Here is an 11,823-nt window from a genome sequence, read left to right on the forward strand (position 1 = left end):
CTCAAACTTCCGACTGACTAAACGGCGTTCTGTTTACAACAGTTTACATCGTGTTGTTAACGGCACCGTCGGTAGTTCTGGGCGACGGACGACCCAGTGATGAATGTAGCAGTAGTCAACCAAAGAATCACTGGCGTGGCCAGCTTGACAACGTCGAGGTGTGATGCGGAGTTTTAATGAAAAATGCCTCAGTTTACTTGTGTTGCCAGGAGATCTGGAAGGCAATACGTCGGGTGTGTGGAAACGTCCACATCTTTGTCGTCTGTGGAGCTGAATTGGGCTGTGAAACGAAGCAGGTCTGTTCTGTGTGCTACTTTTGTGGGGTCTATGGAAAAGGTGGTTGTTTTCAGCAACAATTCTCAGATGCGCTAGACGTTCTTACAGTCAGTAAGGATAGTATGATTAGGTTAATATGAAGTATTACCTTTACTTTTTTCAGTCGAACATCCATTACGACAAAATATATTCATTCAGCTTTTCCACCTTTGAAACTCCGTATGTGATAGGCGCGAGTCAAGAATGGACAGACAATGTGAATGTGATTTTTATTGCATGTACTTTATTGATCTAGCTTCTTCTATCTCTACATGGTGCTTCTATATCTAGTCAGGCACTCATGAAGCGGCCATTGGCTAGTCGTTGTCACGTGGGAGGTTGTGACGTCACTCAGGCTTGCACGAGAAGGCTGCCACGCCCTCCTGGGTGCAGTACATGCCATCCGGACAGGAGGCGCTGCTACACTGGTACGGCATCCCCCGAGCAACAGAAGATGGGTCTATATTGACAGTGTTGACAAAGGGGAATTTTGTCAGCAAAGAATGCTTTGCAAAAAACTCGTTACATTATTTGAAGATAATAACTATTGGCAGCAAGAAAAAATGTTGTGGAAAAAACAGCTGTTATATCAGTATTGAGGAAAATGTAGGTTTCTATTCTGTAATGTACAATGGCACTATGAATATGTGACAACTATAACATCACCATAATAGTATTACTCACGAACACATTGGAAATAGAACGTGAAGTCCTGGCAGACAAATCCGAGAGGAGAACACCAGTCCTGGGAACACCAGTCCATGTCTAATTGAAACAGACGAAATGCAAGAAAGACGTCAGGACGAATTTCATAGTCACGGTCTTAAAGTGAAAGGAAGCTACTTTTGCTAGAATGTGCTAAAATATTTAGCATCAGACAGACATTAGTTCCGTATATAGATTCATTAGTTTGGTAAGTCATGCGGTCCCAAACGATAACACCAACCTGACTCGCAGTGGTCTCCTTGGTAACCGGTTGGACAGAAGCAGTGGTAGGAGTTGATGTCGTCATGACAACTCCCGCCATTTTGGCACGGACCGGAGGCGCACTCGTCAATGTCTGTTGAAATGTTAGATGATTAGGCTATGATAAGAATGTGAAAGTCATGAAATTAGGAAGTCAGGAGATTCAAGGCTTTACCTTATCCGCTATTATCAATGTTTTTCCATTGATACATTAACTTAAGAATGCTTGCACAGTTTTTTCGGAAATCTTTATTTTCTAAAAAAAGAGAGAATGTAATGAACGTGCAATTCCAGGAAACACCGTGTCCTGCAGTACCTACTTATCTCGCAAGTCTTCCCGTCGAACCCGGCAGGACACTCGCAGAAGGCGGCGGACTCGTTGAACGGGCACCACAGATCCCGCCGTTCTGGCATATGTTTTGTCCACACGGTATCATGGCTGATGAAATATCAAATTTTTCGCAGTCAGTTTGTAATAAGCTGATTCATTGTATAAACTACGCATACACAGTGTGGTGCAAAGTGTGTGATACTGGAATGTCAAAGTTGAAGGCCCCTGAGACGTACACAAAACATGGATGATCTTGACTTAAAGATCACTTTAACTTTGACCTGTCACTTTAACTTTGACCTGACACTTTAACTTTGACCTGACACTTTAACTTTGACCTGTCACTTTAACTTTGACCTGGCACATGTGCAATTAAAACCGTGATTCGGCTTATTCAGCTTTTGAATTAGGATTTTGTCATTCCTATTTTTTATCGTCAATGTGTTATTTTTTCTTTACCAGTGAATGATTTTGTCCACTAAGCACACTTCTAGTTAGAACCTGCAGTTTAGGCGCAAGAAAATCATGTAAAATTGTCTAACCATCCTGGCAGACGTAGCTGTGCTGTTCCGTGCACGGTGCTGTCTTGGCCAGGAAGCTGTCGGAGCTGTCCAGGAAAACGCACAGGTCACAGGGGGCGACGGGTTCACTGGCAGACCACTGCAGGGGGGCTGATAAGGACGGTGTCAATTTTATCTATAGGTTTCTGGGCTAGAATTTTCATTGAACCTGGCATTATATAATGAACATTAAACGACAAGTAAAAACTATGCTCATTTGCAACCGAATCCCTTGGTCGATCTTTCTGCACGTGTGACGCCGGGTCACACCACAAAAGCAGTTACTCAAGCAACTGGATATAATTTTGGAAACGGTCAGACGTTTCGAGTAGCATCCACTACTTTTCGTCAGTGACTGTGAGCAAGATCAGTCGAACAGGAGGTTTTTAACCACGAACTATGAATTGATATGCAAATAAAGAGAAGAAAAGAAGTGGATGCTACTTGAAACGTCTGACTGATCCAGAATCATATCCAGTTGCTTGAGTAACTGCTTTTTTGGTGTATCTTATTCTTTGACCAGTAATGACGCCACCACGTAAAAACGACTTGTCTACTGCCTCGGATGAATGAAGATGCCCGAGAGATTCGGCCGAAAATTTCGGCGAGTCAAATTCCTTTTTCATTGTGTAATTAACCAACATTCATGCAAAATATGTTATTCTAAATAGTCAAGTTCATCGATCGATACTTGGGTTGTTTACAATTTTTTCTATAAAAAGATATCAAGCATTGCCTTTCACAACATGGTTAATTTTCGTGCAGTTTCATTTGTCATCATCACTGCCATCAAAAGCAATCAGCAATACAGACGTTAGCCTTTAATTCATGACAATATGAAATATTTACCATTCTTACCTGACAGAGGAGACCCATTACTGTAGTGAAACACCACCGATGATGTGAATGCAAGCCAGCTCGAAACGCCGGTGGAAGCCGCGATCATGTCAGCGAGGAAGCTTTGCTGCTGCAGGTCGGTCACATCCGCTAGGTGGCCGCTCTTAGCCTGGCAGGCTTGGGCCGCGTCAGGGTGGGCAGCAGCGGTGGAGGAGAACTGGTAACATACTCCGGCAAAAGGCACTGGGGTTCGTTAATGAGAAAATGAAGAGTATTTCTAGTTGCTTTGCCATTTTGACATTGGTAGAAAGATGCTAATTTGAAACTGATTGTGAATACTTGATTTTATTCACAGGATTAAATAAACAAATTGTTCAAAGACAACAATAAAATCAATAGATGATAATGACAAAAAGGAAAACATACAGGTGTGCATTTGTAAGAAACCTTAAGCTTTTTTTCGGGGACTGTAGCCAAACTTATATTGTAAGTATGATAGCAAGTAAATTTTGACCATATCGACATCACAATATTCAAACGTTCATCATTTGCTTTGTTCTTGCTAGCACGTGTTATGAGACATAAACTAAATATAAAGGAAATCTGCCATGATGAGAGTACGATGCGATACGACTGATGATTGTCATGTTAAGGAGTGCATTGCATAAGATAACTCCCTACTGGTTTCACAGTTCTTGCCAATTACATCTCTCGGACAGACACAGTTGTAGCCGTTCACGTGATCAAGGCAGGTCCCTCCCAGCAGGCAAGGGTTGCTCGCACACTCGTCAATGTCTGAAACATAGACGTTTTGCTTTATTCGGAGAATATCACACGTTCTACACCGTATCCAGTTTTAGAGTCATACATCCCACAAAGCCGCTAATGTAGAGAGGAAATCTATCAGTGTTCAATAGTTGATGTCATTTTATATGTTCTATCGCAATAAGCTTTCCAAAAACATTTGACCTTCATCACAGTTCAGTCCAGTCCAGCCATTCTCACAGCTACAGGAGTAACTCCCGACTCCGTTAGTACAGGTTCCGTGCGCACATGGGGAGGACGCGCAGTCATCGATGTCAATCAATGCAGATAAACATCATCAATGCAGATAAATATCTTTTAAACATCGATGAATCCATAAGATGCTTATCTGCATTGATTTAGGACATCGATGACTGCGCTACCTCCCCATGTGATAGCATTTTTTTTAAGTACATCATCATCATCATCGCATATCAGCAAGTGCTGAAGCGGGCCACTGTTTGTGTCATTAACAAAAACCTCTCTTTTTTTGAATAATTGTGATTACAAAATCTACAACTACAAACCAAATCCGATTGTTACATTTTTTCACATAATCCATGATTAAGTAATTCAAAAGGAATGTAATTTTCAGCATGAAGATGAAGTGATAGCTCACTCACCTATTTCACAGTTGTGTCCCGTCCAGCCGTTCTCACAGCTACACGTGTAGCCCCCGTCACCATCAGTACAGGTTCCGTGAACACATGGGGAGGACGCGCACTCATCGACTGGAAAAAAATCAGGCATTACACAGATATTTGTTTGTTTGAACCTTTGTTTATTCATGATAAGCTCAAATCTGCACGCAGGCCGCTTTTCATTGAGGTCATGAGGGAAGAGGTAAGGGTCAGATACAATATAACAGAGATAAACAGTCATTTGAGTCCTAATAACTCTATCAACATATATCATTACATATTTATGGTACAACAATATACAATTTCTACAACATACAACATAAAGTAGGGCGAAAGCTGATTCATGGTCCGTGTCCTTTCGTTTAGTTCATTTCCGTTACTTCAAGAGTCTCTTAAAGGAAGTATATATATTAAATCCACCTATCTACCGTAGTTTGCTTAAGGATAATATGCTGACCTTGATCGCAGTTTCTTCCTGTCCAGCCCTTCTCACAGCTACAGGTGTAGCTCCCGACATCATCAGTACAGGTTCCGTGTGCACACGGGTTGGACCTCGCACACGTAGCGACTGGAATGGAATATGAATTCAGAGTTTTCGTTTGTCAAGTTAGGCATTTTGCCAACCCTCAGGGAATACATACTTATTTGCATGGGCTTCTAGCTCGCAAGGCAGGAATATATTTACGTAACACAAAGACAGTCTGTCATTGTTTTACTCTGTATCAGTATGTCTTTTGACCACTGCTAGATGCCGCACCCTTCTCAGTAGCGCTAAGTCTGTTTTCTAGTTCCAAGTGATTGCTGTGTTTGATTATTGCAAAGCATTTGAAGGAGGATCACCCCTCCACCAAAAAATGTCATGCTCGCCTGCACACAGAGCATACATGTTGTTGTAGCTAAGATTAGAATTAAGACTGAATAAAATGGCTCCGTTTTCTAACGATATTGAGACCACATCCTCACCTGCACATAGAGCGTTCATGTTGTTGTAGTTCGCTCCTTCTGTGCAATGCTTGTCAGCCACCAGTCCGCACGCGCTGTCATCAATCCACCATTCAGGGATGTACACAAAGGTGTCATCAAGGGGCTGACACTGCCGAGGGTCAGTATGTCCACACAGTTTATTCGAGAGGACGTCGTGGGTACGGCATATACTGGCGTCGTCATACCTGATGCAGTCTGAGGTCCAGTAGCGACTCGTACATCCATCACTACCTGAGAAATGGCACGGGTACCCCATCCCCGCTGCCTCGCACGTGGCCTTGACGTTATCATTGGTCATCTGTCCGGTCGCACGAATTTTATAAAAGTTCCAGTTGTCATGTGTGGCCAGGTACACCTGCTGACCTGAAAAGAGTGAGATATGTTGTCATCACCCTAAAGTAGCTTCTTACGGGACGGTGAAAATATCACTTTAACCATTCTTCATCAGGGCACAATAACCATCCCCCAACATGCCTGAAAATGAGAGGTATGCCCCCCTCCCCCATGTTTACTTATCAGTGGGGTCGCAAAGGTCACGGGATCTGTCGGTGGCCATTTTTTAAAACAATCTTTATTCAACAGAAAAATGGTGGATTGCTCTTGGGAAAGTGGTGCAAGTCTGGGTCCCCTAGCGACATGTTTGGAACTGCAGCGGTCAATTACATGTCAGACTTTGAAAGAGAAAAAATCAAGAAGGATCGTCATGATTTTTGGCATGCAGCTTAAGTGATGATTTAGATATTTGAAGACTGATTATGCATTGATTACATGACGAATGAGGAAAGTTCCATAAGCCTCTACCAGGCTCCATGGATTGCTGGAAATATATCTGAAATTGGCCAATAGATATACTGGTATACAACGTGTCAGAGGAGTTATCTGGTCAGATATACAACCTTTGACCCGTTGACGTCACTCACCCGGAAGGTGGATAACATGTCATGAGCAATCGGAAAAGAAACTGAGGGACTGATCGAAAATTTGCAATTTGTTAGAATCAGGATTAATCCGTTACCACCAACTCCACTAGCCTCCATGGCAGGCTTCCTATAACGGCGGCATATATATTGGGAGGGGGGGAGTTGTGTAGCCGAGGGAGTTGTGTAGCCGAGGGGCGCGCCCCTCGGCTACACAACCCCCCCCCCCCTCCCAATATATATGACGCCGTTATAGGAAGCCTGCACAGGAGGCTACAACTCCACACTTTTAACTTTCATGTTAAAATGCCTGTATTTCCGAACAAGCGAAAGGCGCTTTGAATCAGGTATTTACTCTTCTACCATGAAATAGCAACTTGACTTAGGGAGGAAACTACCCAAGCAACCTGCTACTTACTCAAATGTAACAACAAATCCGCGCCCTTTGCCCACGCTGTTCCCTTACAGTTCGTACACTTGACATCATTAGATTTGAATATTCTATCATAAGTGATTGGGAACAGAAATGTTGCACTAACCGACTGACTCGGCCGGCAGAGTGCCTACAGAAACGACCAGGAGCAGCAACTTCCACATCTCAAACTGTCTGGTCTCAACGTCTCCACTAACTGAACGGTGTTCTGTTTACAACAGTTTATATCTTGTTACCTGAGATCTGAATAAAATAAACAAACAAACCGGTAGTTCTGAGCGACGAACGAAGGTCGCAGTAGTCAGCCACAGAATCAATATTGCCGAGTTGATAATGTCGAGGTGTAACTGGTAAGATCGAAGTTGAAATGAAAAAAATGCCTCAGCTTACTTGAGTTGCCACGCGACCTGGACTAAAAGGATTTTGTTTTGGAGACCGAGATCCTAGGCTAAAGTGTACGTGCGGTCGGCTGATTACCATATATAGACTGTAGACACGAGTAAGCGTACGCGTATCGCACATACTTGCAAAAAGATAGATCAAAAGATATCAAGAAACAAACTAAACATTCTGCGACTTTATAAGAAGTAGAATAAAGTGTCAAAATGAGCAAAACGCACCGAATCACCCTATTCGTTCCTAGTTAAAGCGCTATATCTAAAAGTGACGGTATGAAGTTGAATCTCAACCGGGTTGAATCTAAACCGGCTGACGCCACATTCTGTACCAGGCAGCAAAGATGGCTATTCTATGAGAAAACATTTCTTTTTTAAAGACGAGTTCTATAGAGATCGGATGAATTTCACGACATTCTTATAACTGCTTTGGCAGACCGCTTACTGTATACCACCTGCCCACCGAAACTCAGGTCCTCGCGTCACTGGGAACGAGAGGTTCTCTGTGACGTCATTACTGGCTGGCTTTTCCATGGGAACGAGGTTTACTGGAGGGTATTCAGCGTTAGACGAAACTTCCGGAAAAAGTTTCAAGAAGGGGCTGTATGGGGGATTCTGGATTCCATGAAACTAACCAGAAAAAAAACGTTCTAACAGGGGGGCTGGATGAGGGGTATAGCGTTCCGGATTCGATGAAAGTTTCATATGGTATTGCGTTATAAATAATCAACTTACAGCCACCATCAAAACAATGAGTTATTTTCCTACTTTTTCTAAACGACTCTATGGGGTATCCCAATAAACTGGTTGCAACGCACATCACGAGCGACAAGGAAGGTTCTGCAATGAGTACCCTCTTCCTGTAGTGACGTCACAGTCAACCAAGGTTTCGTTTGGTGAGAGCGACAACGTCGAGTAAATGTTTGGGGGTCCTGTACATAGAGCAACTTTCAAGCAGCGCTTTTGACAGGTTGAGGGATGTTGGTTTGTTAGTGTGTGTATGCGTGCGTTTTTGTTGAAAAAAATTGAAAAGTATAGCAAGCGGTACTTAGATTTTAATGATAGCACGGCCCGGAAAAGGTCTGGGGAGGGGCCATACTCATAGTAAGGAGGGTTTGGATGGATCGTTAGAGTGAAGAAAGGTAAGAACCATTTTCGTCATGGTTAACAAGGCTACCCGGCCACCACAACTCAGTCATTTTGTCAGTAGTGCGGCCACCGCTTTACGAAAGGGCCCATGGTCACAAATAACACTAAGTTACATACAGGCAAACTGTAAAGCAGGAAGCACAATGCTTGAGAAGAAGCCCAATACTTTCTCGATGGCTGATAGCGTGATATAGTTACGTTATGACTAGCATCTCACACTACAATAGCGACAAAACCGGTCCCTGACTTTCGTCGGTAAGATTTCTGTTCTCACATGACGTCACATGTCATTACGTCACGACGGTAACGCCCCCTTCCGGGCCATGGGGGCGTGACACCCTCACACTCGGCGTTTACGTGGTCGAGAATCTTCGTTCATGGCTTAAGCGATTTCCCTGGTATGATGCTACAGTACATCAATACTCGGGTATATACCGATTCTTTCGCTCTTGGGGGGACGAGTAGGAAAATGAAAATGCATAGTGTTTAAAATGATTGTAAGATATAACGTGACAATCTACCTATAGCTTATTCAATTTTGCTGTTAGACTATAAAACCAAAAAAAAATCGCTACCGAAAACACATTCCTCTTGCCGAATGAAGATGTACAGAAAGTCCTAAATATTCAGCAAGAGATGTCACACCAGACACCGGATTAGAAGCCCCACCGTTCAACTTGTTTCTGAATGACACATCAAATACAGAGACAGTTTCACATGTCGTTAAATATAGACAGCACGATTATATAGTAGTATCATGCTTCCTTTGAGTTCTGTTACAATAGATAATTCCCGAGGTTTCTAACTTTAAACCATGTTTCAGAGTGTAAATTCCCTACGTCGTTTCGAAATTTCTTATGTCTAGTCCTAATTTCTTGAAAAGACTTAATGTAATCGATGTTTATTCATGTATTTACTGGCTATGAAATACATATCCGTAGGGCTGTCCTGCTAGCTGTAACCGGAAGTTATTCTGCACTATTATAAGACAACAGGGAACGTGGTATTAAGACTTTAAGATCGTGTTAAGACGTCAGTGGGTGGTGTTTTGTTATGATTTCTCACCTGAAGTCGGGCGAAAGATCAAACAAAAGGAACACAACCCGCCCTGAGGGCAGGTACCTGACCCGGCCTATTATTAAACCCGTTTGTTTAGCGACCGAAACCAAACAAGCGAGAGTGCGGGTATCGATACGTAAGCGCACCGTCTAAACCGTGTTAGTATCGCACAGAACCAAAACCAGTAGGCAGGTAGACGTCTTAAAAAGGGCCGTTTTGATGGTTAGTTTTACCAAACTGTTCAACACGGAACAAGCCATGGATGCTGTAGTCGTGAAGTCGGTACCGGGCGGAGTGAGGCAGGCCGGCGGGCGGGGGTTGAGGCAGGCCCGCAGGCGGGCGCGGGTCGGCCCGGTGGTGAGGGCGGGGCATGTCGTGCTGTGTGTGGTGACGGCGGCTAACCTGGGGATTGCGGTGTTTAACATGGTGACCATACAGCTGCTGCGGCAGGCGTGCACAGCTGGGGGAGGGGGGCAGGAGAACGGGACGGCGTCAGGAGTCATAGCAGCACAGGTGAGAACCTCACGTCTTAACCTTATATATCAATGGTTTATTTGAGAACAAAGCGTCCAACAGTAGCAGCCAAAAGGCTAAATCGGTAATGAGGACGAGTTGAAATCGTATCGTAGAACAATATATTTGTGTAGTTTAAAAGAAATCCTCAGCCTACTAAGATAGCAATTTGGCAACACATTTGTATTGATTCTTGGGATAGGTAGCAGGGAGAAGGTTAAAGTACGCAATGTGAGCGCCTGAAAACTAAGACAAATGTCTTAATGATAGCATATACTTGCAGATGAAAACAAGTCATGAAGATTTATCAATTCTCCGCTTTGTCTTGTTTCCCTTTAGACCAGCGATCAGGAACGGAACTGCAGCAAAGGTAAATATTTGTTCATTTGTTCAATGTGATTTCACTTGAAGATTCACATGTTCCCTGTTCAAAAGAAACAAATACTAGTCACAATGATCCTGTGAAACAAAAATTATTTAAAAAAACTATTAAATTTAAGCTTGTCCTTAAAATTGTACACATATCAATGATCAGATTGATGTCTATAATAAGATAATGATGGACCATACCTTGAGCACTGCAATACGAACAGTTGATGCATGTGTCAATGAATACAAGTTAGATATGTAACCATGGCAACGACATTCTTTCTCCCAGACTGCCTCCCATGGCAACGGACGGACGTTCTGCAGGGCAACAACAGCTTCCACGTACCTGTGGTGCACCTAGCGGGTCTGGCGGGACTGCAGGAGCCCCCTAGTCCTGAAGGTAGGACCAGCTGACCTCCATGTAACCTCATGCTCAGTCTATTGCTTTGTTTTGATGCAGTTTTGAGGAGGCTGAGGTTAAGACATTTTTCATCAAGCACAGTAGGTGGGGCTGCCAGCAGGCCGATTCAATGTAATTACTTGTTTCTTGGCAAGACCAAAGAATTGTGAAAGCTTTTCATAGGGGACAGGATTCATGTTTAGGTGTTAAATACTGTATCTTCTCTATAATGATCTAACATAATGGTAGGAGTGGAAAGGAAGTTTTTCAGTGTTTTAAGTTCTGGTTGAAACGATACCATAGCACAAAAACACATATCATGCTGATATTATTTCGCAGTGGAGGGACACTACAAAAAAATGTGAAAATAAAATCATCACAACTTTTTCAAGATTCAAGGTATGTTACTTAGATGCACATCTCTGTAAGAAATCGTGTTACTACGCCATATGGATAAAATTCTGTAGATCTATCAGCTACTTGACAAAGCATTATAACACTTTACAAATTTTTATTTTATTTTTGTTCCAGGCTCCATCTCCACTATTCATGACTGGCAAGTTGACCCCGGTGGTTCATCCTTCTGGAAACACGGCATGGAAGTCACCTCCCACCAAAACATAGTCGTACCGCTCACGGGATACTACTACGTCTACAACCAGCTGCAGTTCCGGCAAACCTCACAAGGCGGCGCCAATGAGCAGACCCTCCACCTAACCCATATCGTGTTACGTCGAAGCGGCTCATCGGCGGTGGCATCGAGGCTTCTGATTGGACGAGCCACCAAGAAGGTTTCCTCCCAAGACGGCGCGTGGTACCGTACGTCTTACGTGGGCGGAGTCTTCCTCCTTAAGGCAGGAGACGTCTTGTATGTGGATGTGACAAACTTTGACAAGGTCAACCCTCAGGAGTCCGGGACTTACTTCGGGGCTTACTTAATGTCCCTGTAGGAACTGTGGATTTGAAGACCACTCTAGCTACGATTTATTTTTTCTTAGAACTATGTAGAATGGAATTTTTTACAGGCAAGTACTGTAGGCCATCTTTGCTGGAACAATGCTTGCCACTAGATATGTGCAAAGGTTAGGTGTGACAGGTCGCTTAGGGTAATGTAACCAGCTGCTGCCGTGCCGAGTGCCTGCGAAGGGTG

The 11,823-nt window shown here is 43.4% G+C and overlaps 1 protein-coding gene and 1 pseudogene across 1 annotated transcript; one reads left to right on the forward strand and one right to left on the reverse strand.

Annotated features, from left to right (window-relative positions):
- Nucleotides 1-614: 614 nt before the first annotated feature.
- Nucleotides 615-3,656, reverse strand: LOC136422529 (fibropellin-1-like; annotated as a pseudogene).
- A 7,613-nt stretch (nucleotides 3,657-11,269) lies between these two features.
- Nucleotides 11,270-11,623, forward strand: LOC136422530 (tumor necrosis factor ligand superfamily member 15-like). The gene has a single exon (XM_066410301.1). It carries the CDS (start codon nucleotides 11,270-11,272, stop codon nucleotides 11,621-11,623), a length of 354 nt encoding a protein of 117 aa, XP_066266398.1.
- Nucleotides 11,624-11,823: the final 200 nt, after the last annotated feature.

Source organism: Branchiostoma lanceolatum, chromosome 17 (genome assembly GCF_035083965.1).
Source record: "Branchiostoma lanceolatum isolate klBraLanc5 chromosome 17, klBraLanc5.hap2, whole genome shotgun sequence".
Taxonomy (NCBI): domain Eukaryota; kingdom Metazoa; phylum Chordata; class Leptocardii; order Amphioxiformes; family Branchiostomatidae; genus Branchiostoma; species Branchiostoma lanceolatum.